The sequence below is a fragment of the Dipodomys merriami genome, unplaced genomic scaffold (genome assembly GCF_024711535.1).
Source record: "Dipodomys merriami isolate MVZ:Mamm:240054 unplaced genomic scaffold, mDipMer1.0.p SCAF_5, whole genome shotgun sequence".
Classification (NCBI taxonomy): domain Eukaryota; kingdom Metazoa; phylum Chordata; class Mammalia; order Rodentia; family Heteromyidae; genus Dipodomys; species Dipodomys merriami.
Genome location: NW_027206068.1, coordinates 61,194,901 through 61,220,839, shown reverse-complemented (window position 1 = coordinate 61,220,839; position 25,939 = coordinate 61,194,901). Strand labels below are relative to the sequence as shown.

Genomic DNA, 25,939 nt, shown 5'->3' with positions numbered 1-25,939 from the left:
CGACTATACTGCCAGTTGCTGTAATTACTATATGATTATTATTTATTCTTATTATTTTTGCGGTACTGGAGTTTGAGATCAGGTAGCCAAGCACTCTACCACTTGAGCATGGTAAGTAAGGGCATATTTCCAGCCCTTACTTTATGATACTCTTTTAACTGCTGAATAACTTTTTAACTGAACTCCTACTTATAAAGAATGTTTACTGTAGAACTGTGTAATGTGGTACTCCACAGGGTCTGGTCCTAAGTACTCATAAGCCCAGCCAGTGCTCATTGTACTACCATAGCCATGGCCTTTTGTCTTCTTGCTAAAGCCCCTGGGGCTTCTCGCCTGCCTACCCCCTCCATCTTTGCTCAGATGCACCATTGTGGTTTACTGGGCCTATGTGGCTGCCGCTGACACCTGCCCAGTCCCTTCCTCAACAATTCATTGATTTGCTTCTTGCTTGGGCACCTTAGTGGGTAGCCTAGGGTTTGAGCATCTCAGATTGCCTCCTTCTACCAGCTTCTCCTTTACAAGTTGCTCTCTTCCTGGTCTCTGTGACCTCTAGGGGCTGACTCATGCATATCCCCAACTCACCCACCCCTTTCTTAAACTAGTAGTTCTGCCACAAAGTTAAGCCACCCATTCAGTTATTAATTACTTTCTTGTTCTAGGAGGTATCTGAAGACAGAGCAGCGATTCCACTGTCCCCTTACAATTTGTCTGTGGTAAAGGAGGGTGGAAGACAGAAGGAAGGATGCTTCATTAGGGTCTCAAAATTGCCTCCCTATATAACTCTCTTGACATATATATGTGTATATATATACATATATCTGCTTAATGATCACAAACCAATGACTTATTCACAGTCAGTATGGGGCTAATGGGGCCCACTGAGATGTACCCCCCTCCTCATCCTGGAAAATGTATCACCTGTCAGGCTCTCTGTCTAGACCCATCTTTTCCCCCCAAGGTGCTATAAAAAAAAATCTGACAATTGGAGATCTTGTCCTTTAGGTAACTTTGTCCCTTCGAAGGTCATGTTAAAATGTGCTGGGAGCAGAGGTGAGGCTTCTCTTCTGGCCTTGAGAACACAGGAAGGAAGGAATGGCCCAGCCTTCAGGCCCCTCATGTTCCTGCAGGTAGCACTTAACACTGACCCAGAAGGATGGCAGCCGACACAAGAGGCAGCAAAGCCTGTTCAAACTTGCATCTATTTCCTAAGGGTCCTACGGGGGTGCAGGGAGGGGATGAGTATCCTGGGCTGCAGGAGGAGCCCCACGTCTTGAAGAGGGAGTGAGAGCCCCGCCTGCTCTGGCTAGTAGGGATTATTCAAGGTGTGCTGCATGATGGTCCGTATTGCCATCCACATCTCCTGGGCTGTGGGGATGATCTGTGAAGCTGGCAGCAGAAAGCCATAGCGCCCTGTGTCCCGGAGCTCGAAGCTGAAGGCATATTTAATGCCACTGTCATAAGCCCAGTCCACGGTGATTCCACTGGCCACATCTGAAACCAAAAGGCCCCCAAAGAGAAAGAAAAGGTGTGGTCAGAGGGTAGAGGGTAAAGAGGCACTCTAGAGCCAACCCACCCCCTCCACCCCAACAATCCCAGGCCACTCCCTCTCCCCCTGCCCATCTCTCCCCCCTGCCAGAAGAAAGTTCCTGGAGACCATCAGCTTGGGTATGTTTCCTTTCAGGGGACATTGTCCCAAGCCAGACATCAAGAGATGTGCACTGAGGTTACAAAGGAGCAACTTCCTGGGTACCAGTGTCTACCCTTCTGGGCAGAGGTGGAAACAGATTTGGCCCAGCCTGGCTAGATCTGAGTCCTGCTCTATGTCTAGCCAAGCCTACCAAGCAGCTCAAGCTTCACCTGCCTGAGCTCAGGGGGATGTGGCTTACTCACAGAGGGTGGTGCTGATACTGCCAAAAAGGTACTCGATTCCATTCACCTCGAACAAGGCCTTGGCGGCATCCTTGGCAAGATTATACTGCAAATGATAGCCAGAGGTAGAGGCCAGGCCTCAAAGGAGCTCTCCAGCACCCCTGCACCCTCAGCCGGGGGGGAAACATGGAAGCCAATTGTGCAGATAGCACTTGTGAGAAGAGAGCTCAGCACCTGCTACGGCTTCTTGTTTCGCTTTTTTTGGTGCTGATCCTGCGGCTTGAACTTAGGGCCTGGGTGCTGTCCCTGAACTTCTGTGTTCAAGGGAAGCATGCTGCTACCCCATGAGCCACAGCTCTGCTTTTGGCTTTTCACTGGTTAGTTGGAGATAAGAGTCCCAGGGACTTTCATGCCCAGGTTGGCTTTGAGCCGAAATCCTCAGATTTCAGTACCCAGCAGCACCTCCAGTTTCAAACTTGATCAAAAGTAGCTATGGACCCATTGGTCCAGACCCTCTGATTATGTGCCAAATACGGGGTTTCCTGGGGAGTGGCCTCCTTCTCCCCCTAAGCCCTGAGCAGCCAATCTTACCAGCTCTTCCTGGTTTGAAACAGGCTCCAGAGAGTGGCCATAAGGGTACATGAGCATCTGAGAGTAGCTGTGGATGGAAATCAGAGCCTTGAAGTTCCCATGGCCTGTGATGAAGTCCACAATGGCAGCCACTTCTGGCTCTGACTGAGGTGAGGGCCCACGGTAAGTCTCTGAGCAGGGATTTTTGTTGGAACCATTTCCTGGAAGTAAAATGAAGTCCCCTCAAAGGGATGGAATTCAGAGATGTGACAAAGACAGTTAGAGCTCACCCTCCCCCTTGTCCCTGCAAAAACAACCCCCCCCATGTCTCCCAGCTTCCTTTACAATTTAGTTGAGGTCATATGATAGCTTTTGACCAATGAAAATATGAGCAGAAATGATATGTCACTCCTGGTTTAAGGCTATTAAGCATAAAGGTGACCTCCATATTATCTTTGTCTGTGGTGGCTGAAAGCAAAACATTCTTAATAAAAGCAGCATTCCTCTGTCATCACTGGAAAAAGCTTCCAAGAGTCACCTGCCCACACTGGTCTTTAGTATGCATGCCAAATAAACTTATAGTGTTAAACTACTGAAATTTGGAGGGGTATTGTTTTTTTAATTTATTTGTGTACCAGTACCAGAGTTCAAACTAAGGATCTGGGCTCTTGTTTGTTAGCTTTCTTTCCTTATTTTTGTCGGTCATAGGGCTTGAGCTCAGGGCTTGGGCACTGTCCCTGACCTTTTTCATTTAAGGCTAGCACTCTACCACTTTGAGCCACAGCTCTACTGCCGGTCTTCTGGTGGTTGATTGAAAATAAGAATCTCATAGATTTTCCTGCCCCAGCTGGCTTCAAACCATGAGCCTCAGAGATCTCAGCTTCCTGAGTAGTAGTAGTAGTAGTATTTGTGGGAGGTTTTGTTTGTTTGTTTGCTCAAGACTGACACGCTTACCATTTGAGCCACAGCTCCACATCTGAATTTTTGGTAGGTAAGAGTTTCACAGACTTTCCTCCCTGGGCTAGCTTTAAAACACAATCCTTAGATCTCAGCTTCTTGAGTAATTAGGATTATAGGCATGAGCTATTAGTACCTGGCTTGGAGAAGTATTTTGTTATTACTGCATAACTTGGTCTCATACATCAAAAGAGTGTAGCCACACCATGATTCAGTAACAGCATAGCCCTATGGAGAGCCCTGATGCTTCATCCTTTTGGTAAGTTCTGATTGCATTTCTATTAGAAAACAGGCCAGGAGAGGAAATCCTAGGACTCTGTCTCAATCCCCGCCTCCTGATTGGAGCAGCAATCCTTAGGCTGACCCTTTCTGGATTTGCTGCTAGTTGAGTGCTCAAGCTTTGTTGCAGGAGCTCCATGGACTTGGGGAGCTAAGATTCCCCACAGTCAGTTGAAGCTAGCCTAGGGAACCACAGATGCGGGAGGCCTTTGATAATTCTTCCTGGGGAATCCTACTTGGAGGAGAGGGCAAAGAGGAGTCATGCTTCTATTTTTTGACAAGTTGAACTTGTCCTATCTCCTATTCTTTGTTTCTCCTTCCTTCTGCCACTCACGTTGGGCTGTCTTCCCTTCGTTAAAGGCCCTGTTGTAGAGGGTTAAGACAGACTGGTCAAGATTTGTGGATTATGTGGACATGAGAAAGGATTTTTTCCAGTTCTTCTTCCACCTCTCTAAAATGGAGGGAGCACGCAAGCCCAGTTCAGAGGCCAGGGAACTCTCGGCTTCTCTTGAGGATGCCAGAGCACTTCTCTTGCCTTTAGGGACAGGAAGCTAGATCAAAATGGTCCTCACACTGAGAGCACAGATGAGGTGGGCACAGTGAGGGATTGTCTGCAGACAGCTCATGATGCAATCAAGTTCAAGGCAATAAGAAAACCATACACAAAATCTTTCTACCTGAGTTACCAACGCAGGCACTTGCTATTTCTGGTCATAGGCAGCCTAGATGCCATTCTATCACCAGGGTGCACAATCCCATCTTGGTTGGACAATCCTTATGTGGTGTGGTGGACACTGACAAGAAGGGAACATGCCTACAGAGCAAAGTGGTGAGCAGCAGCCCTCTAATATGGCACGGGTCCTGCTAACAATGGCCCTGTTTGTTGTGTCTGCCAGGAGCTTCTGCACCTGCTCCACTTGATTAATGACAAATAGCAACAGATGAGCAGAGCAGAGGATGCTGAAAGCTTTGTCTGTGTGCAGCCCACGCAAGCAAAGCAGTTCCCCTGCCAACAACCAGGTGGCTTTGCCCAAATATGGAGAAACACTTCGGGCCATTAGTTCTGGTTGGAGCTAAGCAGAATAAACTAATCTTCCTCGGACCAAATGGGAATTAGCTGCCTGCCTCTCCAAGTCACAGTCAAGGTCCTCGGAGCCTGCATGTTTCACAAGTACCTGCTAATGGATTCATTAGCTATTTATTTTTCCTTCTCTAAAAATGTAATTTACAGCAAAGGGAAATCTCTGAAAGGACATGGTAAATTATTAAAAGCCGTCATCTTTGGGTAGTGAGATTATGGGAGCTCTTTTGGTCCCATCAGGCTTTTTTTTTTTTTGATAATTGTTTTTTACATTGTATACATACAGATTTTCTTTCTCTCTCTGGAGAAACCTGCAAAAGTTATTTTCTTCAAGAAATAATTTGTCTTTCTACTTGGCTGGGCTAAGCATGTGAGCACTGACTGCAGTCTGAAAGGCCCATATCAGTGTTCACTCAGACAAACCAGGTCCCTGCGGAGGTAGAAACATGTAATTTTATTTAGTCATATTTCCACCTGCAGCCCAGACATACTCTTGGGGATCCCCACCATGTGGGCTGGGGGGCCTTGCTCCCCAGTGCTTTGGAACGGTCTTAATTTTTCAATGTAAACAAACTCCAAGAACCAGATTTTCAGAGCCATGGACGATCCAAATCTACAGTGTTCAGTTACTTTGGTCATCAGCCTATGGCACTGCTCCCTGTGGAGCCAAACTCCGTCCCCAACATACAATGTTATTCTCATCTGGAAGCCGAGGGACTTTGCATCTGAGACTTTGTCCTAGAGCTTTTGTCTTGGCTAAAACCAGCCTTCCACCTATCAAACTACTGCAGGCCTGAGGTTCACAGGTTCCCATCTCGGGGCTCTCTGGAGTTCTCAGCTTCCCTATCTAATTCCTGTGTTCCTCGCATGTGAAGGAGAGCAACAATCAGAGAAGAACACTGAGGAACTTCAGGAGAAAGCTGCCCAACCAGCAATGTTATCATACAGCCTATAAGTATGTATCACCAACTCAACAACCCACCAGCCCAGAATCACAAAGCAATGAAGTCAGGACAAAACAAAAACAAAAACAAAAATAGAGCTGGGCACAGGTGGCGTATAATCCTAGCTACTCAGGAGGCCAAGATGTGAGGATCACAGTTTAAAGTCAGCCTGGGAAGACAAATCCAAGAGACACTTATTTCCAATTAACCAGCAAAAAGCTGGAAATGGAGGTGTAGCTTGAGAGACAGAGCACCAGCTTTGAGCAGAAAAGCTGGACATTCAAGCCCTGGTACTGGCACAAAAATAAACCAACAAACAAAGCTCTCTAGTCGCAGGGAATGAACCATTTCCTTAGGCTGGGCTTCCTTTCCAGAGGGCCTGGGGACCCTGTGGAGAAACTGTAAACTCTGACTTTTGAACAAGTAGTAAGACTATTTTGTACTTCTGTGGGCCTCTCTTTGACCTGTTTAGAGTTGGAGCCCTTGCAGTTTGTCCCCACTGAGGGAGCCTAGGGCCCCTATTTGTGTGTCCCATTTGACACACTTGCAATCTTTCGCCATATCTCACAGTCAGTCTTGGTCTTAGCATATGCTTGCCTGGTGGGGGGCCATGACTAACGTTAGCTAATGATGTTGTCCTTGCCTCCCAGATTCTGAGTCAGTGCAATCTGACAGTGTGGGAGAACCTGCTAGGGACCATCCAGCCCTACCCCACAACCACAGAGTGCCATACCTCCAAAGCCTGACTTCCAGTTCCTGTTGAGGTCCACACCAATGCAGAAGATGCCTGGTCTGCTTGACCTGTTCTTCCGCCACAAGCGGTTCTGAGAAAGTCCAGGTCAGGTGACCTCATTCACTGGGCCCACTCCCAGGGATAGGAGCGCTGACATCCTGACCCATGAACAGGGGTCTGGTGGGGCAGAAAGGAGCAAAGGGAAGGAACCTCTAGGACAGGATGGGGCTGAGCCTGCTGAGATTGTAGATCAGATATTGATTGGGAGATTGAAGCCGGGCCTTGGGGAGAGGCCTGAGCACAGATCTTCCCTGAGCAGTAGGCAGGAGGTTGCAGGGCACAAGGCCACAGCCCTTGGAGGCCCTCCAGTCCTCAGCCAGGCTCTCTGCAGGAAGCCCCTAAAGGGGCCAGCTTCAGAGACCATGGTAACCTAGCCCTCACCCCAAGCTAATTCCCCAGGTGCCCTCACCATGGTGTGGGTAAAAGCAAACCCATCTGGGTTGGTGACAAGTTCTATGAAGATATCCATGTCTTTCAGTGTATTTGTCAGAACAGGATCTTTGCCGTATGCACTGGCAATCTGCAAAAAGGACAGATAAGAGGCCTTGCTGGGCCACTCAGAGGTGGCGCAGGACATTTGCATAGCCAGTAATACAGGAAGAGTGGCGTCAGGCCATCTGAATATCCCCGCATGCAGAAACAAAGATTTAGGTTTGAAATAACTGAAAGACAGAGAAGAGACGTAGACCCTGTACTTGCATAAAGTCATAGCACATGGTGGCTTAGCCTGAAGGTCCAGAATTTAGAGGAACTGAGTCTAACTTTTTGACTGCAGTGTGAGCAGCCCCTCCCCACTAGCCCCATCCCCCTGGTGGCTGCCTCTCAGCTGCAGCTCCCTGCTGACCTTCTTGGCAGTCCAGATGCCAGTGGCGTGGGTGATCCACTCCCGAGAGTGGATCCCAGTGTCAATCCAGATGGCTGGGCGCTGAGACCCTCCAGTGCTGAACTGCAGGAGGGGAAGAAACAGACCCCCAGACAGAGATATGTCCAGAGACAGTGATGCTGCTGCCCCTAGGTTTCCTAGAAGGAAGCCCCAGAAACACTCTCACCACCTAGGAAGGATGCATGTGTCCTTTGCTTTTAGCCCAGGTGAGGGGGTGCATACAGGTACCTGTGTGTAGGCCCAGGAGGTGCACACATGGAGGGAACTCTGGCTTGCGGTGGTATACTTGCAGGACAAAGTGATCCACCCAGAAGCACAAAGTTGAGAGTGTTGGAAATGTCATAAGACTAGTGCTTCTCAAACTGTCATGGGCCCAGGTATGCCCCAAAGAACTGAGGAGGGGTCTAAGGGTCAGCACTCCTGACACACATGCCCCCTTGCCGTGCAAGGTCTTAGCTTTAGAGAGACTACAATAGTGTCTGGTCCAGGATGGAAGCAGAAACAGATGAAAGGCCAAGTTAGGCAAAGCCATGTGGCTCTTTGGGAACATCCACTGGAGCCTTGGCAAGATCAGCAGCACCTGTGTACCCTGGGATTTGACATCAAGTGTCCCACACGGTCCACACTCCTGGCTTCCCTTTAGGGCATGCATTAAGGATTGTTTCCCAGTGGGATCTGCATGCATCCACCTGCTTCCTTCGTGGCCAAGGGCACTGCAGTTGCCACATTTGCTCTAGTTCTGTTCCAGTGGCCCTGTGAAGGGCTGCGTGGTTTCCCTGGAGGCTCAGTCCTATCTGTGGAACTCTCTGAGCCAGATGACCTCAGTCATTGTCAAATGAAGCCTCTGCATACTTCTTTTCCTAGTTAATAGATAAAGCAACCAAACGAACAGGAAGAACACTGACTCACCCATTCACCCCAAGTCCAAGGTGACAACTGCCTGTCTGCTGCTCCATCTCCTTAGCAACCCTCCCACTACTTCCTGGCACCACTGCATCATCACCTGGCCACACCTACAAGGGTGTGTCCCTAAATGACACATCTCAAAGTTCATGGGTCATCTGGGGGCAGTAGTATGCAACATCTTTCCTCTGCCCCAAACTCCCACCCTGCCACTCCCCATGAGCCCGGCCTTCTGCCAGAGGCTCTCGCTATTGAGTTTCTATTTAAACTGTTACCTTTGGTGAGCTTTTACCTTTAGGACAAAAATGGACCGATTTTCAAAGCTGTTGCCAATGTAAATTTTGGAGACGAGATCTGAATGCTCAGTTCTAAAGTTGTCCATCCAGTTATAGATCTAAAAGCAATGGAGTCTATCCGATTAGCAATTGAGTAGGTAGAGAAGAGAACCTCAAACATCTCTGAATTTTCTCATTCCCCATTTTACCCTCTTCCTTGCTGCTCCACTTTCCCTAAGAGTCTAAAAGAACCCTGCAAAATCCAGGTGGCTGCCAGTGGTTCACACTTGTAATCCTAGCTAGTGGATCTCAAAAGAAGTCCACAAGACCCCTTTCTCAACCCATAGTAAGGCATAAGGTGCACACCTGTCATCCCAAACTATGTGGAAGACCCAGGTTGGGAGATTGGGAGGATTGAATTTTCAGGCCAGCAGGGCAGAAAAGCCAGCAAGATTCCATCTCCATGGCAGCTAGCTGGATGCAGTGGCATGCACTTGTGATTCCAGCAGCAATGGTTAGTCTATGCATGTGCTTCCAGCTCAGGCACAAGCCCAGGTGGGAATCAAGAGCCTGTCTCGGGCTGGGAAGGTGGCTCAGTGGTAAAGCGCTTGCCTTGCATGCATGGGGCCCTGGGTTCCATCCCTCAGCACCACATAAACAAAAAAAGCCAGAAGTGGCACTGTGGCTCAAGTGGTAGAGCACTAGCCTTGAGCTGAAGAGCTGAAGGACAGCGCCCAGACCCAGCGTTCCAGCCCCATGACCGACATTTAAAAAAAAAAAAAAAAGGAAAAAAAAGAGCCTGTCTCAAAAGTGGCCAGCAATAATCCCAGGGTGGTGTCAAGTGGTAGAGTGCCAGGCTACCCAGAAATTGCAAGTCCCTGTGTCCAAACCTTCCTCCAAAAAGGAGGAAGAAGAGGAAGAGGAAGAAGAGCAAGAGAAGAAGAAGTAAAAAGAAGGAGTAGGAAGAGGTGGCCGGTGGAAGAGGAAGAAGAGGAAGGGAAGGAAAAGGAAGAGGAGGAAGAAGAGGAAGTGGTAAGCTAGAGGCAGGTGGTGGAGGAAGAGGAATAGGAATAAAATCTTAACAGGCCCTCAGAGCTCAGAGCAGTGAGCCCAGCAGGGAGTCTGGCATTTGCAAATGCAGTTATGACTTTGCCTGGAAGAACAACATTGGCTGAGCCTTTTCAAACCTCCAGAAATGGTTCTCTGGTGGAAATTCTCTCTGCCTTCATTCTTTGGCCATCCAATCCATCTAAAGATCTCTCACAAACTCTTTTAGACTCTCAGTCCATTGAACGTAAAAATTATGCTTTATCTCTGTCATCAATAAGTGAAAGACTACATTAATTCATTCTTTTGTCCTTTCAATATACATAACTGAATCAAGAAATAGATGAATCTCAAATGGATCCTGTACTACAGGTCTTACAAAATGAGAAACGTACTTATAAACAGAGTGGATGATATCAATGATGTCATGTCCTTTATAGGAAATAATGGAACCAGTGTCTTGAGTTCTTTCTGGGGTGGACATCCCTGTGTCCTCCTTGTGTATTGTCCCTTATAAACAAGTCACCATTGGTCATAATTGCTCTAACTGTTATCATCTCTGTAAGTGAAGGCAACTCTTGCTGATTCTGCTAGAATGGCTCTCCAATGTGCCTGACTTCCCACCCCTCACACCTTAAGTACTCATCGATGGGGTGAGCACCAGGACTGGTCGCAGAAGGGGTCAATGGATCACTGGGCAGAGGATGGGATATGAACAGAGAGCCTCTGCCTATTCTGCCTGTGATGTATTTCTACTTTAGTGTGCCTAGATCCTTTTCTCAGCTTGGTACCTGCTTAGGGCTGTTCTGCTAAACTTTGATCTCTTCTTTTTGACTCCTGGCTTCTAGACCTCTTTTTTCCTTCCTCTGGAGTCTTTGTTATTGTTATTATTATCTTTGAGTGGTTGTACAAAAGATTTGCCATTCAACAAAGTAGTTTATGAATACAGCACATCTAGAGCTCTTTCTAAAGCTGCCTGTCTGCCTACTTGACATTTACTTAATCTCTTCTCTGCACTCATCAAGTTGGCAGTCTCCAATAGACCCCAGCATTCTTCGCTGGTTTCTGTCTGAGTCTGGGGACTCCATGGGGCTCAGAGGCACAAGAAAGCCTAGACTTTGCCCAGACTGACCTACCTCATCCAGCGTGTGGTAAGAGGAGTAGCTGAAGCTACTGGTGCTGCGTTCCAGCCGGCGAGATTTCGCCATGGCTTCTCTCTCCTCATCCAGCAGCACCTAGGAGACAGGAACATACATTGGGAGACAGGAGAGAGTTGAGCTACCTGGCCTGTTCTGAGCCCTGCCTCTGCCAGCTGTATTAAGATAGTACTAACACAGGGGAATAAGCCACCAGGAGTGTGAGCCACACAACTGGAAATGTGGTTGCTAGGTGATTCTCCTGATGAAACACTGATATCCATGCTGCCATATCTCAAATGAACACAGGACAGGATATCTGAAGAGCTGGGTTCTAAGTCTGTTTCTTCTACCAACTATCTTTCTCTCTTTCTTTTTTTCTTTCTTTCTTTCCTTTCTTTCCTTCCTTCTTTGTTTCTTTGTCATTTGTGGGGCTTCAACTCTGGGCCTGGATGCTGTCCCTGAGTTCTTCAGCTCAAGGCTTTGAGGCACAGTACTACTTTGGGTTTTCTAGTGGTTAATTGGAGATTAGAGTTTCATGGGCTTTCCTGCCCAAGCTGGCTTTGAACTGTGATCCTCAAATCTCAGCCTCCTGAGTAGCTAGGATTATAGGCATGAGCCACCAGCGCCTGGCTACTGCTACCAATTGTGTATGGAACATACTGTAACCTTAGTTTCTCACCAGCTAGAGCAAATATGGAACATACTGTAACCTTAGTTTCTCACCAGCTAGAGCAAATATGGTCAGTAATGACTTGTTTATAAGGAAAAATATAGCAGGAGGACCCAGATCTTTCTGTGGATACAAGATCTTTCACAGGACACTTTTTTCTGTCCACTCCAGAAGAGCTCAAAACACTTGTCTCATTTTTCCTGTAAAGGACATTGATATCATCTACTCTATTATTATCTTTATCTTCCTCATTTTATAATGAGACAGTCATTATCGGTCACACTACCTCATAGGGTGAAATGTAACATTGGATTTGAAGATGTTTTGGAAAGGATCGGCATTGTCTACTCTCAACATTGCCTTCACTCTTTATACATATTCCATTGCTTATGACCCACGCTGACCTATGGACACTGATCTCCTGCTGGGAATAGAAGGTTTCTCAGACTGCCAACATCGTCCCTCCCCCAAAATAGCCTAGACAACTGGTTTCCAAGCCATTCTGAGAGCTGGGTCTGGACAAAACAGTCAAAATAATGGTGGATATGCCAATGGTCTTTAACCCACTGTCTTAACTGCCTCCTAAACACAGCTTGGATGAATCTAGGGCAATGCCCTTAAGACCAACTTGCTTGTGGCACTTCCCGCTGGCCATAGAGAAGGCAATCAAGTACATAGGTTAGGTTCACTACTCACTGCTCACCCACACCGTCTTAGGACACTTTGGACAGCTTGGGTCACAGTGAGATGGACAGGTGCTTTTCACCTAAGTTTATGCCCTTACCTTGGCAGTGGGGGGCTGAGGAACTCTAGGATTCAGCACGGACTCTCCAGTGTGGGGAGTACCTGGGCCCTCAGCCCCAGAGAATGCTTATCACCACAATCTTACCAACCCATAGATGCTTCTTATCTGCAGCTCTGGGTCACAAGTCTGGAAAATGCTCTGCAGTATTTCAGACCAGTGCCTTTTGAGTTACTAAGCATATTTATCCCCAGGATATCAGTTGAGCTGGTCAGATTCCAGGACATCTCTTATATCTTAATTCTTAGTGTTTTAGAGATAAAGCAGACTGGAGAGGTGGCAGGACTTAATAGCAAAGCTCACAAGTATTCAAGATAAGGTAAGAACCAGATATCCTAGACTTTGATTTCTTAAGCCCAGCTACCAAAATTAAAGGCCAACAACATAGTATATACATAGATAAGCAGACAGATAAATATAATTCTATGTTTATATGTATAAATATATAGAGAGACAGAAAGGGGAGGAGAGAACACAAATATGCAAAAAGTTAACATCTGAGAAATCCATCACACTGTTTTTTTTTTATTTTAATTGCCATATGGGAATTGACCTCAGGGGCTCAAGTGCTCTACCAATTGAGCCATACTCTCCGTCCTTTTGCTGTTAGTTTGTTTTTCAGGTAGGATCTCGTATCCTCCTACCTCAGCCTCCAAAGTAGCCTGGATTACAGACAGGAAAAGCACGACTCCTAGCCCTATCATATTATTTTTACAATTAAAAATTTGTAGTTAAAAAATCAAAGCTCAAGTACCTCCAAACACAGAAAAAGAAGACACTAAAATACCAAAAATGTACACTAAAATGCCACAAACACCTGTTGGGATAGCAAGCAATTTTCCCCTCTATTTTTATATCTTTGCAATGTGCTTATACTTCTTCAGTGATTAAGGACACTTAAATAAGCAAACATAACCCAAACCTAATGTTCTAATGGCTAATGTGAAGTCACAGCTGTAAGATCTGCAATCCAGGGGTTGGAAGGGCAGGGGGGTGCACCCTGATTACAGATGAGGCTGCTGCTGGCCAGTGACTCCCTCATCCCTGAGGATCTGGTCCCCTTACTTACAACTCTCAAATTCACACATTTCAACATGAGACTGGAAACCAATGTCTGAGGCTCAGTTATAATTGCATTCTTTCCTTTGCTGGGTTGGCCAGGCTAGGGGTTCCCACTTGGGCACAGCTGGGATTACTGGTTCAGTGAGACATGGTTGATGGAGTCCTGATTCTCACCAGCCATTCACAGGCATGACTCTGGGAAGGTCTAACTAAAGGAATGTGTCTCCTCCCCAGGAAATCCCAGGATTTCCCAGGAAATCACAGAGGCCCACTGTGACCAATGTGTGTCTGCCACGGTGGGCCAGTGCAGCCAGCTGTGGAGAACAGCTGTAGAAAGAAAGCAGTTAGCAAGGGCTGGTCTATTCCTGCTAAGGCCTCCCTAGAATGATGTTTTGGGGTTCCTTGCTCAATGTCCTAAGGCAGAGTAAGGGTCTGAGATGGGGTAGAGAAATTGGAAAGAAAGGACCCAGAGGACCCAGTTCTTCCCACATAGCCAGGGATCCCCACAGGAAGAGAGTCCCTAAGGGACTATGCGTTGTTCCACAAAGCAGCTTGGAGGCAAATGAGAGATCTGGATCAAACTGCAAACAACTTTGCAAACTCCCTCCTAGCCTTGGGAATATGCTCAGCCCTCACAGCTGGGCCCAGATTCTAGGAACATTAATCTACCCAGGCCTGAAAACTGCACAAAATGTTTGATCCCTTTCCATGATGAGGCCATGGATTTAGGATATCTAAGACAGCCCTGTCAGTCTCCTCAGGAAATGAGAATGAGAGGAGATCAAGACACTCTGAAATAAGCCTACCATTACCTCCCTAGAAACCGTACCATGACAGGAGCAGTGATACCTTGGTTACATTCATTTATGACAGGGGTGAGAAAGGGTATGGGCATTAAGCAAGGAACAGCACCCCCAGGGATGGGAAGGGAAGACACTGAGTCTGAAAGTTGAACAGAGGCCTGACCTCTGTACAACTGAGTTCCAATTCAGACACGCATGCATGCAAATCAAGGAAGCATGTGGAGTCCTTGGGTTGGCAGCAGGTATGTCCCTTTCTCTTCCAGGCTGACCTTTGCTATGGAGGCACCATAAGTGGAGGAAGGCTACAGATCTGGTGCTAGAATGGAGTCTCTCAGTGGTCAAAATGGAAGCCCTGGCTTCACTGCCCAAAGTCAAGTTGAAACACCATACAAGCAGCCATCACGAAGGCTAAGAAGGCAGGTGGTACTAGGACAGAGTTTGGTTGCAGAACCAGGCTGTCTCCACTGAGCCCCTGACAGTATCACTAACTCAAGTAAATTACTAACTTCTCTGGGCCTCAGTTTCCCCTCATAAAACGTGGGTCATGTAATCACATCCTTTACCACATACTTTCAAGTGTTGTGAAGATTAGGATTCATCCCAGGTTGCCTGGCTTGTAGTTGCTAGCAAATGTTAGCAATGATGACAACCAGCACACTGACATGGACGGCAGGGTGACACTAGGACTCCGTGATAGATCATAATCAGCACGACTAAAACAATCGGGATTCCTTCACAGGAAACATGGCAGCTGTTGGAAATGATAACTTGGATGTCAGCCAGCCACCTGTCCCTCATGTGGCCCAAAAACAGGGGACTGGTCCTCTCCTGTCCCTGCCCTCCAGATCCAGCCAGACTACTTCTACCTTGGGGCCTTGCCAATGACTGCTCCCTCCTGTTGTCTTCTCCTGCAGTGCTCTTGGCTGTCCTCCTCTCATCTTTCCAGCTGCCACCCACACCACACCACACCTGGCAATGGCCCTTCTGCTCTTTAAAAACCCTTTTGTTGGGCAAACATTTGTTGAGTGCACACCACGTACTGGGCACAAAGAAGATGGAAAGCTACAAAGAAGCTCTGTCTCTTCCTGGAGCTTCTGGGAAGGCAGATCAACAAGGAAAGCTGTTGATGATGGAGGACAGGGAAGTAGTAAATGCCAAGAGGGGAGCAGGAATCTGGGGAGATGGGAGAGAAGAAGGGTCTAATTTAAAATAAGGTGAAGCGAGCCAGGTACCAGTGGCTCATGCCTGTAATCCTAGCAACTCAGAAAACTGAGATCTAAAGATCATGGTTCAGGGGCTGGGAAGGTGGCTCAGCGGTAGAGTGCTTGCCTTGCATGCATGAGGCCCTGGGTTTGATTCCTCAGCACCACATAAGCAAAAAAGAAAAAAGCCAGAAGTGGCGCTGTGGCTCAAGTGGTAGAGCACTAGCCTTGAGCTGAAGAGCTGAGGGATAGCGCCCAGGCCCACAGTTCAGGCCGCCCCATGACCAGACCCAAAAAAAATTTAAAAAATTAAAAAAAAAAAAAAAAGATCATGGTTCAAAGCTGGCCAGGGCAGGAAAAGCCATGAGATTTCTATTTCCAATTAACCACCAAAAAGAATGGAGCTGTAGCTCGAGTGGTAGAACATCAGCCTTGAGTGAAAAAGCTAAGGGAGAGTGACTGGTACTAAGTACCAACACACACACACACACACACACAGTAAATCTGGGCATGGTGGTACATGCCTGTAATCCTAGCACTTGAGAAGGCTAATAAGGCAGGAGGATTCCAGGTTTAAGGCAGATCTGGGCTATATAACAAGACCTTGTGTCAAAAATCCAACAAAATTGAAAGCAGTGAGCAAATGAGTCCATGCAGTTATGAGCAGGAATTGCATTCTAGGGATAGGGACTGGTCAAGGCCCCTAAAGCAAGAATAGGTCAAGGAAGTTCGAGGAAAATCAAGGAAGTCTACAAGAGCCAGGGACAGAATGGTCAGTGACATGGAACAGAGCCTAGAGAACCGATGCCTCATGACCCCTTTAAGGACTGTGGCTTTTTCTTTGAAAGTGTTGGGAAGAGGCCACTGAAGGGTCTTACGCTGGGGAGGGACACAATTAGCCTTGTGTAGTGTGTGTGTGTGTGTGTGTGTGTGTGTGTGTGTGTGTGTGTGTGTATGTATTCATGTGTGCTGATACTGGGGCTTAAACTCAATACCTGGAAGTTGTCCCTTAGCTTTTCACTCAAGGCTGGCACTCTACTACTTGAGCCATAGCTCTTCTACCAGCATCTTGGTGGTTAATTTGAGGTAAGATTCTCTTGGACTTTCCTGCTAAGGCTAATGTCAAACTGTGATCCTCTGCTCTCAGCCTCCTAAGTAGCTAGGATTACAGGTGGGAGCCACTGGTGCCTAACTTAGATTTGTGTGTTTTTAAAGGACCCCTCTGGCTGCTGAGAGGCAGAGTAAGCAAGGGGGAGACTGGAGAGAGCAGTCAGACATCTACTGGGCTAATTTGGCGGTGGCTCGATGGCATGCTAGCGTAGAGTGGTAGTATGGGATGTGCTGAGAAAGACTGAGAACAGCGCAGAGGATTTGCTGGTAGGTTAGCTGTGGGCTATGAGAGAGAGTGAAGAATGATTTCAGATTTCTTGCTCTGGGTGTCTGGAAGAGTCCACTGCAGTTTCCTGAACTGAGGAAAGCCCAAGGGAGGAGATGGGGGTGGGGAGGCTCAGTTTGGACCTATAAGATTTGTGATGCCCATCAGACACCCAGTGGAAATGGAGAAGGTGGTTGGCATTCAGTAGAAGGGATTTAGCATCTATACCTGGATGGGAGTATGGAGGAGTGAAGTCTAAAGACAGAGCTGGGAAAAGGAAAACTATTATGGCAGTGGATCAGCAAGACGAGAATGAGCCAGGGCAGTTCAGTGTCTTGGCTGCCCAGAGTTCACACTTGATTTGGGAAGACACAGACCAGCTGAGCCCGTCAAAAATAGACACTGACAGCTGACCTCTGAGTTGGACCTAGAGTGTCACGTGCCATTATTAATTAAAGGACTCTCTGGTAAGTCAAGGGGCAGACAGATTGGCCAAGACAATAGGTGGTCACAGCAAAAATGTGAAAAGCCAGTGTTTCCTGGAGTTTTGATCTACAGGAAAAAATGTTGTGGGCCCAGAGCAGGGAAGGGAAGAGATCAAGAGGGGTTTTGAAGATGGGACAAATAACTGTCAGTTTGTATGCTGATGGGAACAATCCAGCGGAGAGGGAGAAGTTGGCCATGCAATATTTACACTGAATGGTAATTGACTATAGATGACCAGAGCACGGGTGACTTGTTTTCTTCCATTTTTCCAATCATCTAACATGAATATTTATTAATTTTTGTAATCAGAAAATAAAAGCCATTAAAACCCACAGCACTGATTGCCGGTGTGTGGCTTTTCCATAGTGACTCATCTTAGAGAGAAAACAACAACAACAAAAAAAAAACCACCAAAGGGCTGAAAAGAACAAATGAGAAGGTGAAGCAAAATTAAATGCAAATAGAGCTCTCTTGGAATCAGATCATTTCTTGTTTGGCCCACTGCAATTTCTTTACCACCTTCCTGCCTGTCAAGTCTCTCCCTGGCCCTGGCCCTCGCTCAACGCTGTCACTGTCAGAGTACAAATGCAAATCGGATCATCTCAAAGCGTCCAGGGCTTGAGGATAAAATCCTAGTGTCTGCAGAGGGTGGAGGATGGCCTTTTTGCAATGGGATCCAGCTCATCACCTATTGGGTTGAGAGCCCCCTGCCCCTCCCCCTCTCCTCCTTCCCAGCTCTTCAGTCACACCGTAATTACCTCCTTTCTCCACACCAGGACTAGCGGTGCCTCTCTCACATTCGCTCCCATAGCAACCTGTTCTCAGCCACTCTATTGTAATCACCCATTCACTCCCCTCCATCCCATCCCCCACACCCTCCAAGATCCCTGCATACAGCTCTGGGGGTTTTTTTTTTTGTTCTTTTTTAATCTTAGTGTTTCTAGTACCTTGCTCAAAATCCAGCACACAGTAGGCATCTCTGTGTTTGTATGTGGACTGAATAATGCTCCCGCCTCATCTTCTCAAGCAGCAGCTAAGCCCCGAGCCAGGGAGGAGAGGAAGTACTTTCCTTCTCAAGAAGGTTTATGAGCCAGGGTGCCTGTGGCTCATGCCTGTAATCCTAGCCACTCAGGAGGCTGAGACCTGAGGATCACAGGTGAAAGCCAGTCTGAAGAGGATTCATATTTCCAGTTAACCAGCAAAAAGCTGGAAGTGGAGTTATGGTTCAAGTGGTAGAGTAATTTGCCACACTCCCCTCAGCCTTAGCCATCAAACATCTTTTTCCTTTCCTCTTTCTTTCACACACCCATTAATTCGACTAACAGTTAGTAAACCCCAACTAAGCCTCAGCAACAGGAATGTAAAGATGACAAGAATAATATTACTGAGCCTTGGTTGGGGAAGGAGAGGCAGCCAAGGAGACAAAGGTGGACCTATGAATGAGGACCCTCTGCACATGCGTGTTCTAACCTTCTAAACCTGTTCTAACATGTTTACAGCATGTTCCTGAGAAGGACAACAAAGCCCCAGAGAAATACAGGGGAGACATCTGTAGAGGACAGGCAGATGACAACTCCCGAGGGACCACTGGGGGCCTCTGGAACTGTCCCTGATATACAGAAATAAAGAAACCTTTCCACGGTCAGTGCATATGTGTTTGTCAAATGCTGAGTGCCTCCCCACCCCTTTTCAGGGCATAGCAGAAGCAGGGAAATATGAACTTCAAAATAGAAGAGCAGGCTGAAAATGAGAAGTGAAGTTCTATTTCCTTTTGATGTGGCGGCCTCCTTTGTCTGGGGCAGTTTTTCCATTTTTGTTTGCAGGGCATTTAATTAGAGAAACATCCCACCCTTACATGTTGGGCGGGAAACAGATGTGCCTGATGAAGGATAAAGGACTTTGAATGGATGTGAGTGTCACAGCCCTGCAATCGCCTGGGAAAGGAATGCTGCCTAATGCGTTTATCCCTCGGCATGCGGTGTCAAGTGTATGTGCTCTGGGAGGCTCCATGTTCCCACACTTAGTGCCCTTAGAAGAGATCATTGCTGAGCCACACGTTTGGGAATGAGTCTCAGTGGATACAATTCCACAGGTACAAGGCCAGCCACAGCATCTGTACAAGGAGGCAGCCGAGCAGGATTACACTGAGTGGTACCCCCCAAAAACTTGTTCTGGTAGGAATCTGTGCAGTCAGTACATATCAGAGGGTCTTTGGGATATCCTTGGAGATAGAACAGATGAGCTGGAGTTTCATGGTGTTCAGGAAAGACATTAGCAGGTGCAGTGTCAAGTGGGGGGCAGAGAGGTTGGGGTGCCAGCACAGGCTTCCCTTCCTCCTCCTCTGCAGCCAGTCTCTCAGACCTAGATGCAGTGGGAGCACGGCAGGGCTCCCACTGGGCTTGTTTTCCTATGGACCACCTCCACCTCACGCCCGTGTCCTGCATAGCTGAGACACAATGGGAATAGGACATGAAAGCAAAGGAAGCCATCAGAAGCTAGGAAAGACTCAAGCACTTTCCTCCTGTATCCATCTTCCCCATCTCGAGCTTTGCTGCTAGCTACAGTCCTCCACAGGAGGACTCATTCAGAGAGTCCTTCCTGGTGCCCTGCTAAGAGTTCTCCCCACCCTTATGAACTCTAGGTTTAAAGTTTCTCTGAGACCTGCACAACTTAATTCCTCCCCTCGTGTGTCCATTTCCATGTAGAGATTCAAAAGCAAATGGCAGCTTTTAGCCCATTTTTCCATCATGATGGGCCTTCATCCGAAGAAGAATGTGAAGGGCAAGACCCTCACCACAATACCAGACGGGACCTCACCTGAATGTCCTTTATCATGACACTGTAGGCCAGGCCGTGCGACTCCAGATAAGCTTTGACATCGCTCAGTTCAGAGAAGGGAACTCTCATGTCCACAGGGAGGCTGGGTCTGGCTGGGCCACGCCAGAAGTCCACCTGGGTCACCGAGAAAAGAAAAACACTTGTGTTTATTCCTTTTTCCCTGCGCAAATCTTATAGGCGCCCTGGAGAGCCAGAGGGTTTCCTCTCTGATATTTAATAACGCTCCTGTTCCATAATGAAAGCTCTACGGTGAGCAGGAAGACAGACAAATAAACAAGCACACTCTCCAAGTGGCTAAAGTCACTTTCTCTACTTCTATGCACCTCTCTCTTTCTCTTTCTCTTTCTCTCTCTCCCCCCCATTTTTCTCCCTCCTTCCTTCCCTCCCTCCCTCTTTCTGTCTCTCTCTCCCTCTCTCTATCCCCCTGCAGCTTCGCCTGGATCCACAGAGCACTGAAGAGTTCCTAAAGGTGAGACTGTTCATCACTGGCACATTAACATAGACAAAGACTTCAGTAGAAAGCAGGAGACTGCCATTGCTCCTGGAAAAGCAGAAAAGGCCTAAGCGGAGATCAGGTTCTGTGCTTGGTTTTCAATTTATAAACTGTAGACACTTAGAAAATGTCTCATGACAAGGACACACATACAAATAGAAGCAAGGGCTTTGGGCTACTTTCCTAAATAGCCAGTCGTTTCTCCAGCTCTCAAACAAAACCCTTCTATTATCATGGTAGAAATTGTTTTCCATTATGAAAACTGGTGGAGACAAATGTTCTGAAAAACAAACACTCCAGCTGACAAGGAGGAGCCCAAATAAAACACAGGTTTGCTAAGCTAAGTGATTTCAGTCAGGAGGTAGATCTGTCCAGTCCCAGTGCTTCATAGCACCCCACCAGGGACATCTGTGCTTCCTGTGTGGGTTTAGGACATTCCAGCTGTTTCCAGGATGCATTCAGCAACTGCCCCCTACATCTGTGAGAGAGGGGAGAGCTAAAAAGACCACCCAGGTTTGTAAGTGAATGTTAAGGTAGAGAAACCACATGTGACTTTCCCACAATTTAGTGATCATTGGTGGGTTCCTAGGTGGGCAAGTTCGGGGTGTAGAGAGCTGGACAAGTTGCTGAGGTGTACCTGCTGGAGTGAGGGAGAGCTGGCCCCAAGCCCTGAGCAGTCCTCACCTTTTGGGGCTTCAGGCCCTCTAGATCCCTGAGAAGTGACAGCTGCTTCTCATCTTTGGCCAGGACTCGAAGAACCTGGTCCCTGGAAAGACATAGAGAAGACAGAAGAAGCTGCATTGGGTGCCTCCCGGAAGTCTAGGGCACTTGAAAGAGGCAGAGTGGAGAAGAGGGCCAGTGTGGAGATCTGGCAGGAAGGACTCAGAGTTCTAAGAGCTAGGCAATCCTTTAGCTTAGAACTGGTGGTCACTCCAAACCCAAGCCTAGCAGGGAAGGAAGGGACAGAAAGGACCCTGTGTATGCACACACATGGGAATAGAGGGAAGAAAGGGAAGAGGGGAGAAAGGCAAAGAGTACAAGGGCTCAGGGGACCCGTAACGGCCCTGAGACTGAACCCTTCTCTAGGCTGTGTCTCCTCTTCTCTGAGAACATCTATACGTCATGTTCACAGAGGTCCTGGTATATACTAGAACTTACTATTATTTGAAGGACAACAGGGATACATCTATTGGAGTAGGAGTACATAGCCTTGTAGAGATCACTATAGTCTTCAAGAAACAGGAAAGCTATGTACCCTTCACTCCCAAGGAAGTACCTATGCAAACACTGTGACACGTGATTTTGGAGAATTCCTGGGACCCTAAAAACAATTCTGAACCCTGGACTAAGAACTCCAGATTTGGGAAGGGATAATGACAGGATGAGACTAGGGAAACTCTCGGTCACCTAGCAGGATGAACACACACACACACACACACACACACACACACACACACACACACACACACACACACACACACACACACACACACACACACACACACACACACACACACACACACACACACACACACACACACACACACACACACACACACACACACACACACACACACACACAGAGATCTGGATCTTCTCATTCCCAGCTGGTCTTCCTTCCCACTGAACGAACAACTCACCCTGTGAAATTCATCTGGCCCCAAGCTGATGCCAAGATAAAGCTGTAGACCAAGAGTATCTGTCCACAGGAGACAGGCCAGGCCCTTCCTGGGAGAATACCCTGCATGCTTCTTCCTCCAGGCAAGCTTCAAGGGCTTTCCTCGTGCCCAAGCATGGTGCAAGCTCTGGACAGACAGTACAACACATAAAGGCCAGCAGACCTGGCCTGAGAATGGGTATTAGGCTCTGTGGGGACCCAGCATGTGGTTCCCTGAGGTCAGACCTCTCCCCACCCACTGCTGGGAGAAGGGGGAAAAAAAAGGAAAAGAAAGCCATATCCTCATCTTTTCTTTCCTCTCAGGGATGGGAAAAAGGTTGGCTAGGCCAGTTCCCTCCTGAACATCAAATCTTCCATCCCCAGACAAAGAGGGGTAGTTAGTAGCCCTGGGCTGTTACTCCTTTCTTCCCTCCCCTAAAAAAATTGCTCTTTTCCATCCCTGGTCCCTCCCCATCCACTCACACTGTCCCTGGGCCATATCTTACACAGAAAGGCATGGACGTCATTGACAGACCACTGGGCTCAGAGACAGAGAACGGGGTGCTCAGGATCTGGGACCTCTGGCCTAATCTAGTCACAGTTAACTGTTAAGTGGGGTCAATAATATCTCCCCTCCCTACCTCACAGGGGCTTTGGGGCATTAGATGAGACAGCCTGAGTGAATAAACTTGGCGAAGCCTACAAAATATAATGTATTATAATTTCAAAGGCATTGACCCTGAGTCGCAGCTGCAGTCTGTACTAGGTCTGTATTCCAGTTGCAACCAAGGGACAAGAGGGGAGAACAGAGAAGAGAACAGGGAGGGGAGCTAAATAAGTATGTACTGTATAGGGGAAAAAAATCCAACCAAGATGTTTTGTCTCTCTCTTCAGGGTGTCACCAGTCTGCTGGGACAGGCAGGACATGGAGACCACAATAGTCATGAGTACAATTCTCCATGTACAGTTCATTTCTCAGTCCTGCGGAAGCCCGTCCCCTCCCCACCCCCCTGCTCCTAATTATGGTCTGGGAATAGTAGGAGAAAACAATGCAGTCATACTGGAAAGAAGAGGCCTGAGTGACAAATTTAACAGAAAATCTACAAGAGGTAGGAAAAGACCGAGATGAAATCCACCCAAGTTGTTACACACAGGCTGCCAACAGAAGGCCACTTAACTGTCACCAGAAGTTTTCAGAAGCCCCCCTCTTCAGCCATACTATCCCAGAATGCCCAATTAACTGGCCATGTGCAGAGAAAGAGCTCTTCTGTTGCTAGAATGCCCTGGTCCTGGCCTCTCCTGCCCTATTCCATTACTTCATGGGTCAGCTGATCAGATGCCCCAGGCTCTCCTAGAGCCCCGACCTTGGTGATTCTCAGACAGTAGCATCAGCAAAGAGTTTAAGGAAACTAGAAAGGAAAGCAATTATGCAAGCAACATGCAGCTTCAGCCGCAATGGGAATAAAAGAATGGGCTGGTGAACAACAAATAGCTCAGGATGAAGAGGGGGAAAAAAGTGAGAATGGTACTAGTCACCAAAAGCTCCCAGCATCTTCTTGTTCAAAAGCATCTTTTTAAGTCAGTCACAATGAGACAACTATTCCTGGACTTTGGTTTAGGAATGAGAGAGACAGAAAGAATGAAAGTGAGAGCAAAAGAGAGAGAAGCAGAGAGGAACAGTTCGGAATTCTTGGAAATTCTACAGCAGCACTTCCATAGAACTTTCTGTGATAATGGAAATGTTCTACATCCATGTTGTCCAGTAGAGTAGTCATTAGCTACTTGACATGTGGTGCATGTGACTGAGGGCTTAAGTTCTTTATTATAATCAAAATTTCAGTAGCCCCAAGGCTACCATGTTGGACGGCAGAGTACATGGGAAGCCACCAATTCTAAAAGCATTACTTTCACGGGCTGAATTTGAAGCTCTGCTTGGCCATTTTAATACTTTGTAGTGGTTTCTCACTCATAACTAATTATCCATTAATCCTTTGCTCAGTAAATAGGTATGGAACATTTATAGACACTTGCTGACATCTAAGGAGTAAAATGGAGACTGACACAGCTCTGGTCCTGACATTTCTAATGGGGTAAGTAGACAATAAACTTAAAAAAAGCATACAGGTAATGGAAAGGTAGACCATTGTGGATTGCTGTCTCAGGAGAGTACATTGTACTCTAGGACTCCTAACACAGACTCCCTAAAATTTTCCCTTAAGAAATTTTGTCAGAGCACTTTTCTTTCCTGGAGATGGGCAGATTAGATACCTACACAATTCAGCCTCAAACAACTGAAATGTGATATACAATACTTGACTAATAACTTTTCTAACATATCACTGGGTTAGCACAAAAAGAATTTACAGATGCTAAATAGTTGTAGAAAGAGGTGTTTACCTGAGAGGTAAACACGCTTTCTGTGCGGATTTCTGGAAACACTTCTGCATCTTCCTCCTAAAAGATGTCCCTATGTCGAAGGTCACTTTTTTTTTTATTGAAGTCTCTCTTTTCCAACTTTCCTTGAGCAGAAGTTTCTTTGTATTCATTTGAAAATTATTTGAAAGAGTTTTAATGGGCATAAATTCTAGATTGATTATTTTGTTTCTGCCAACATACTGAAAAAAAAATTACCCAACAATCTTCTGGCTTCTATTTCAGATGTTTAATCAGTTGGTCTACTTCATGTTTGCTTAGGATGGGATTTTTTTCCCTATTCCCCATTGCTTTGAAGATCTCTTTGCTTTTGATGTTCTATAATTTTATTATCATATATTCTTCAGATACACCATTATACATCTAGGTACAGATTTCTTTTGTTCTCTCCTGGCTTGAGGACCATTTGGTTTCCTGTAGTTGAATATCACTCTTTTTCCACTGTTTGCAGTTCTTTTCAGCTATTGTATTTTCTATTCTCTCTTACCTGCATCTAGAGCTTTGGAGTCGCTTCTTAGGCCTTCTCATGTTATCCTTCAAGACCTTGAACCATTCTGTTGTATTTTAATTTCATTGTCTTTCTGGGCTACATTTTAGAAAATTTATTTGTATCAAACATTTGTTTCTTTATTCCAGTTAACTGATTTTCTCATTGACTGAATTTAATATGTGATTTAATCGATCTGCTAAGTTTCAATTTTCAATTACTTATAGTATGCTGATTCTGAAACGTTTTTCCCCTGCATTTTAACACCTCTGAAATCAAGATGCTTCACACAATTGGTGACATATTGTAGTGATAAGTGGCAGTGTTTGATGGCACATAAAATTATGGTACATCTATAATCATTTCTGTTTTATAGTCAACACAATATGGTATTCACTTTTTCACTTTTAGAAGTTCTATTTAATATTTTTAGCTCAAGTTATCCAAATTCCTTATCTATTTTAGAACTTCTTTGCTTCTTTAAACATACAAAAATGTATATACTATGTGAGATCATTACAATTCTTGAAGGCTCTGTCCTTTTTCTGCTGGTTCTTACTCATGGTTCATCATTTGTGTATATGGCTGTGAACTGATCATTTGCTTTGATCGTGTATCTTTAGAAATCCTTTGAGGTCTACAGAAACACAACAAATAAAAGAAAGGTTGGACAAATGGAATTGCATGAAACTGCAGAGCTTCTGCATGGCAAAGGACATAGCTAGCAAGATCAATAGAAAGCCCATAGATCAGAAGAAGATCTTCACTAGCCATACAACAGACAAGGGTCTCATATCTAAAATATACCTGGAACTCAAAAAATTAAATCCCCCAACAACAATTTCTCAAAGAAACAACTGCCTGATAAATAAGTGGGCTAAATACTTAAAG

At 46.5% G+C, this 25,939-nt stretch overlaps 1 protein-coding gene across 1 annotated transcript; it reads right to left on the bottom strand.

Annotated features, from left to right (window-relative positions):
- Positions 1 to 1,144: 1,144 nt before the first annotated feature.
- Cpa5 (carboxypeptidase A5) lies at positions 1,145 to 22,655 on the bottom strand. The gene is made up of 12 exons (XM_069997312.1): positions 22,635 to 22,655; positions 22,112 to 22,276; positions 21,156 to 21,237; positions 19,958 to 20,092; positions 10,738 to 10,836; positions 8,572 to 8,673; positions 7,338 to 7,439; positions 6,903 to 7,013; positions 6,434 to 6,524; positions 2,461 to 2,660; positions 1,891 to 1,975; positions 1,145 to 1,491 (listed from the first exon to the last, which is right to left on the bottom strand). Exons 2-12 carry the CDS (start codon positions 22,216 to 22,218, stop codon positions 1,304 to 1,306), a joined length of 1,302 nt encoding a protein of 433 aa, XP_069853413.1. The 5' UTR covers positions 22,219 to 22,276; positions 22,635 to 22,655; the 3' UTR covers positions 1,145 to 1,303.
- Positions 22,656 to 25,939: the final 3,284 nt, after the last annotated feature.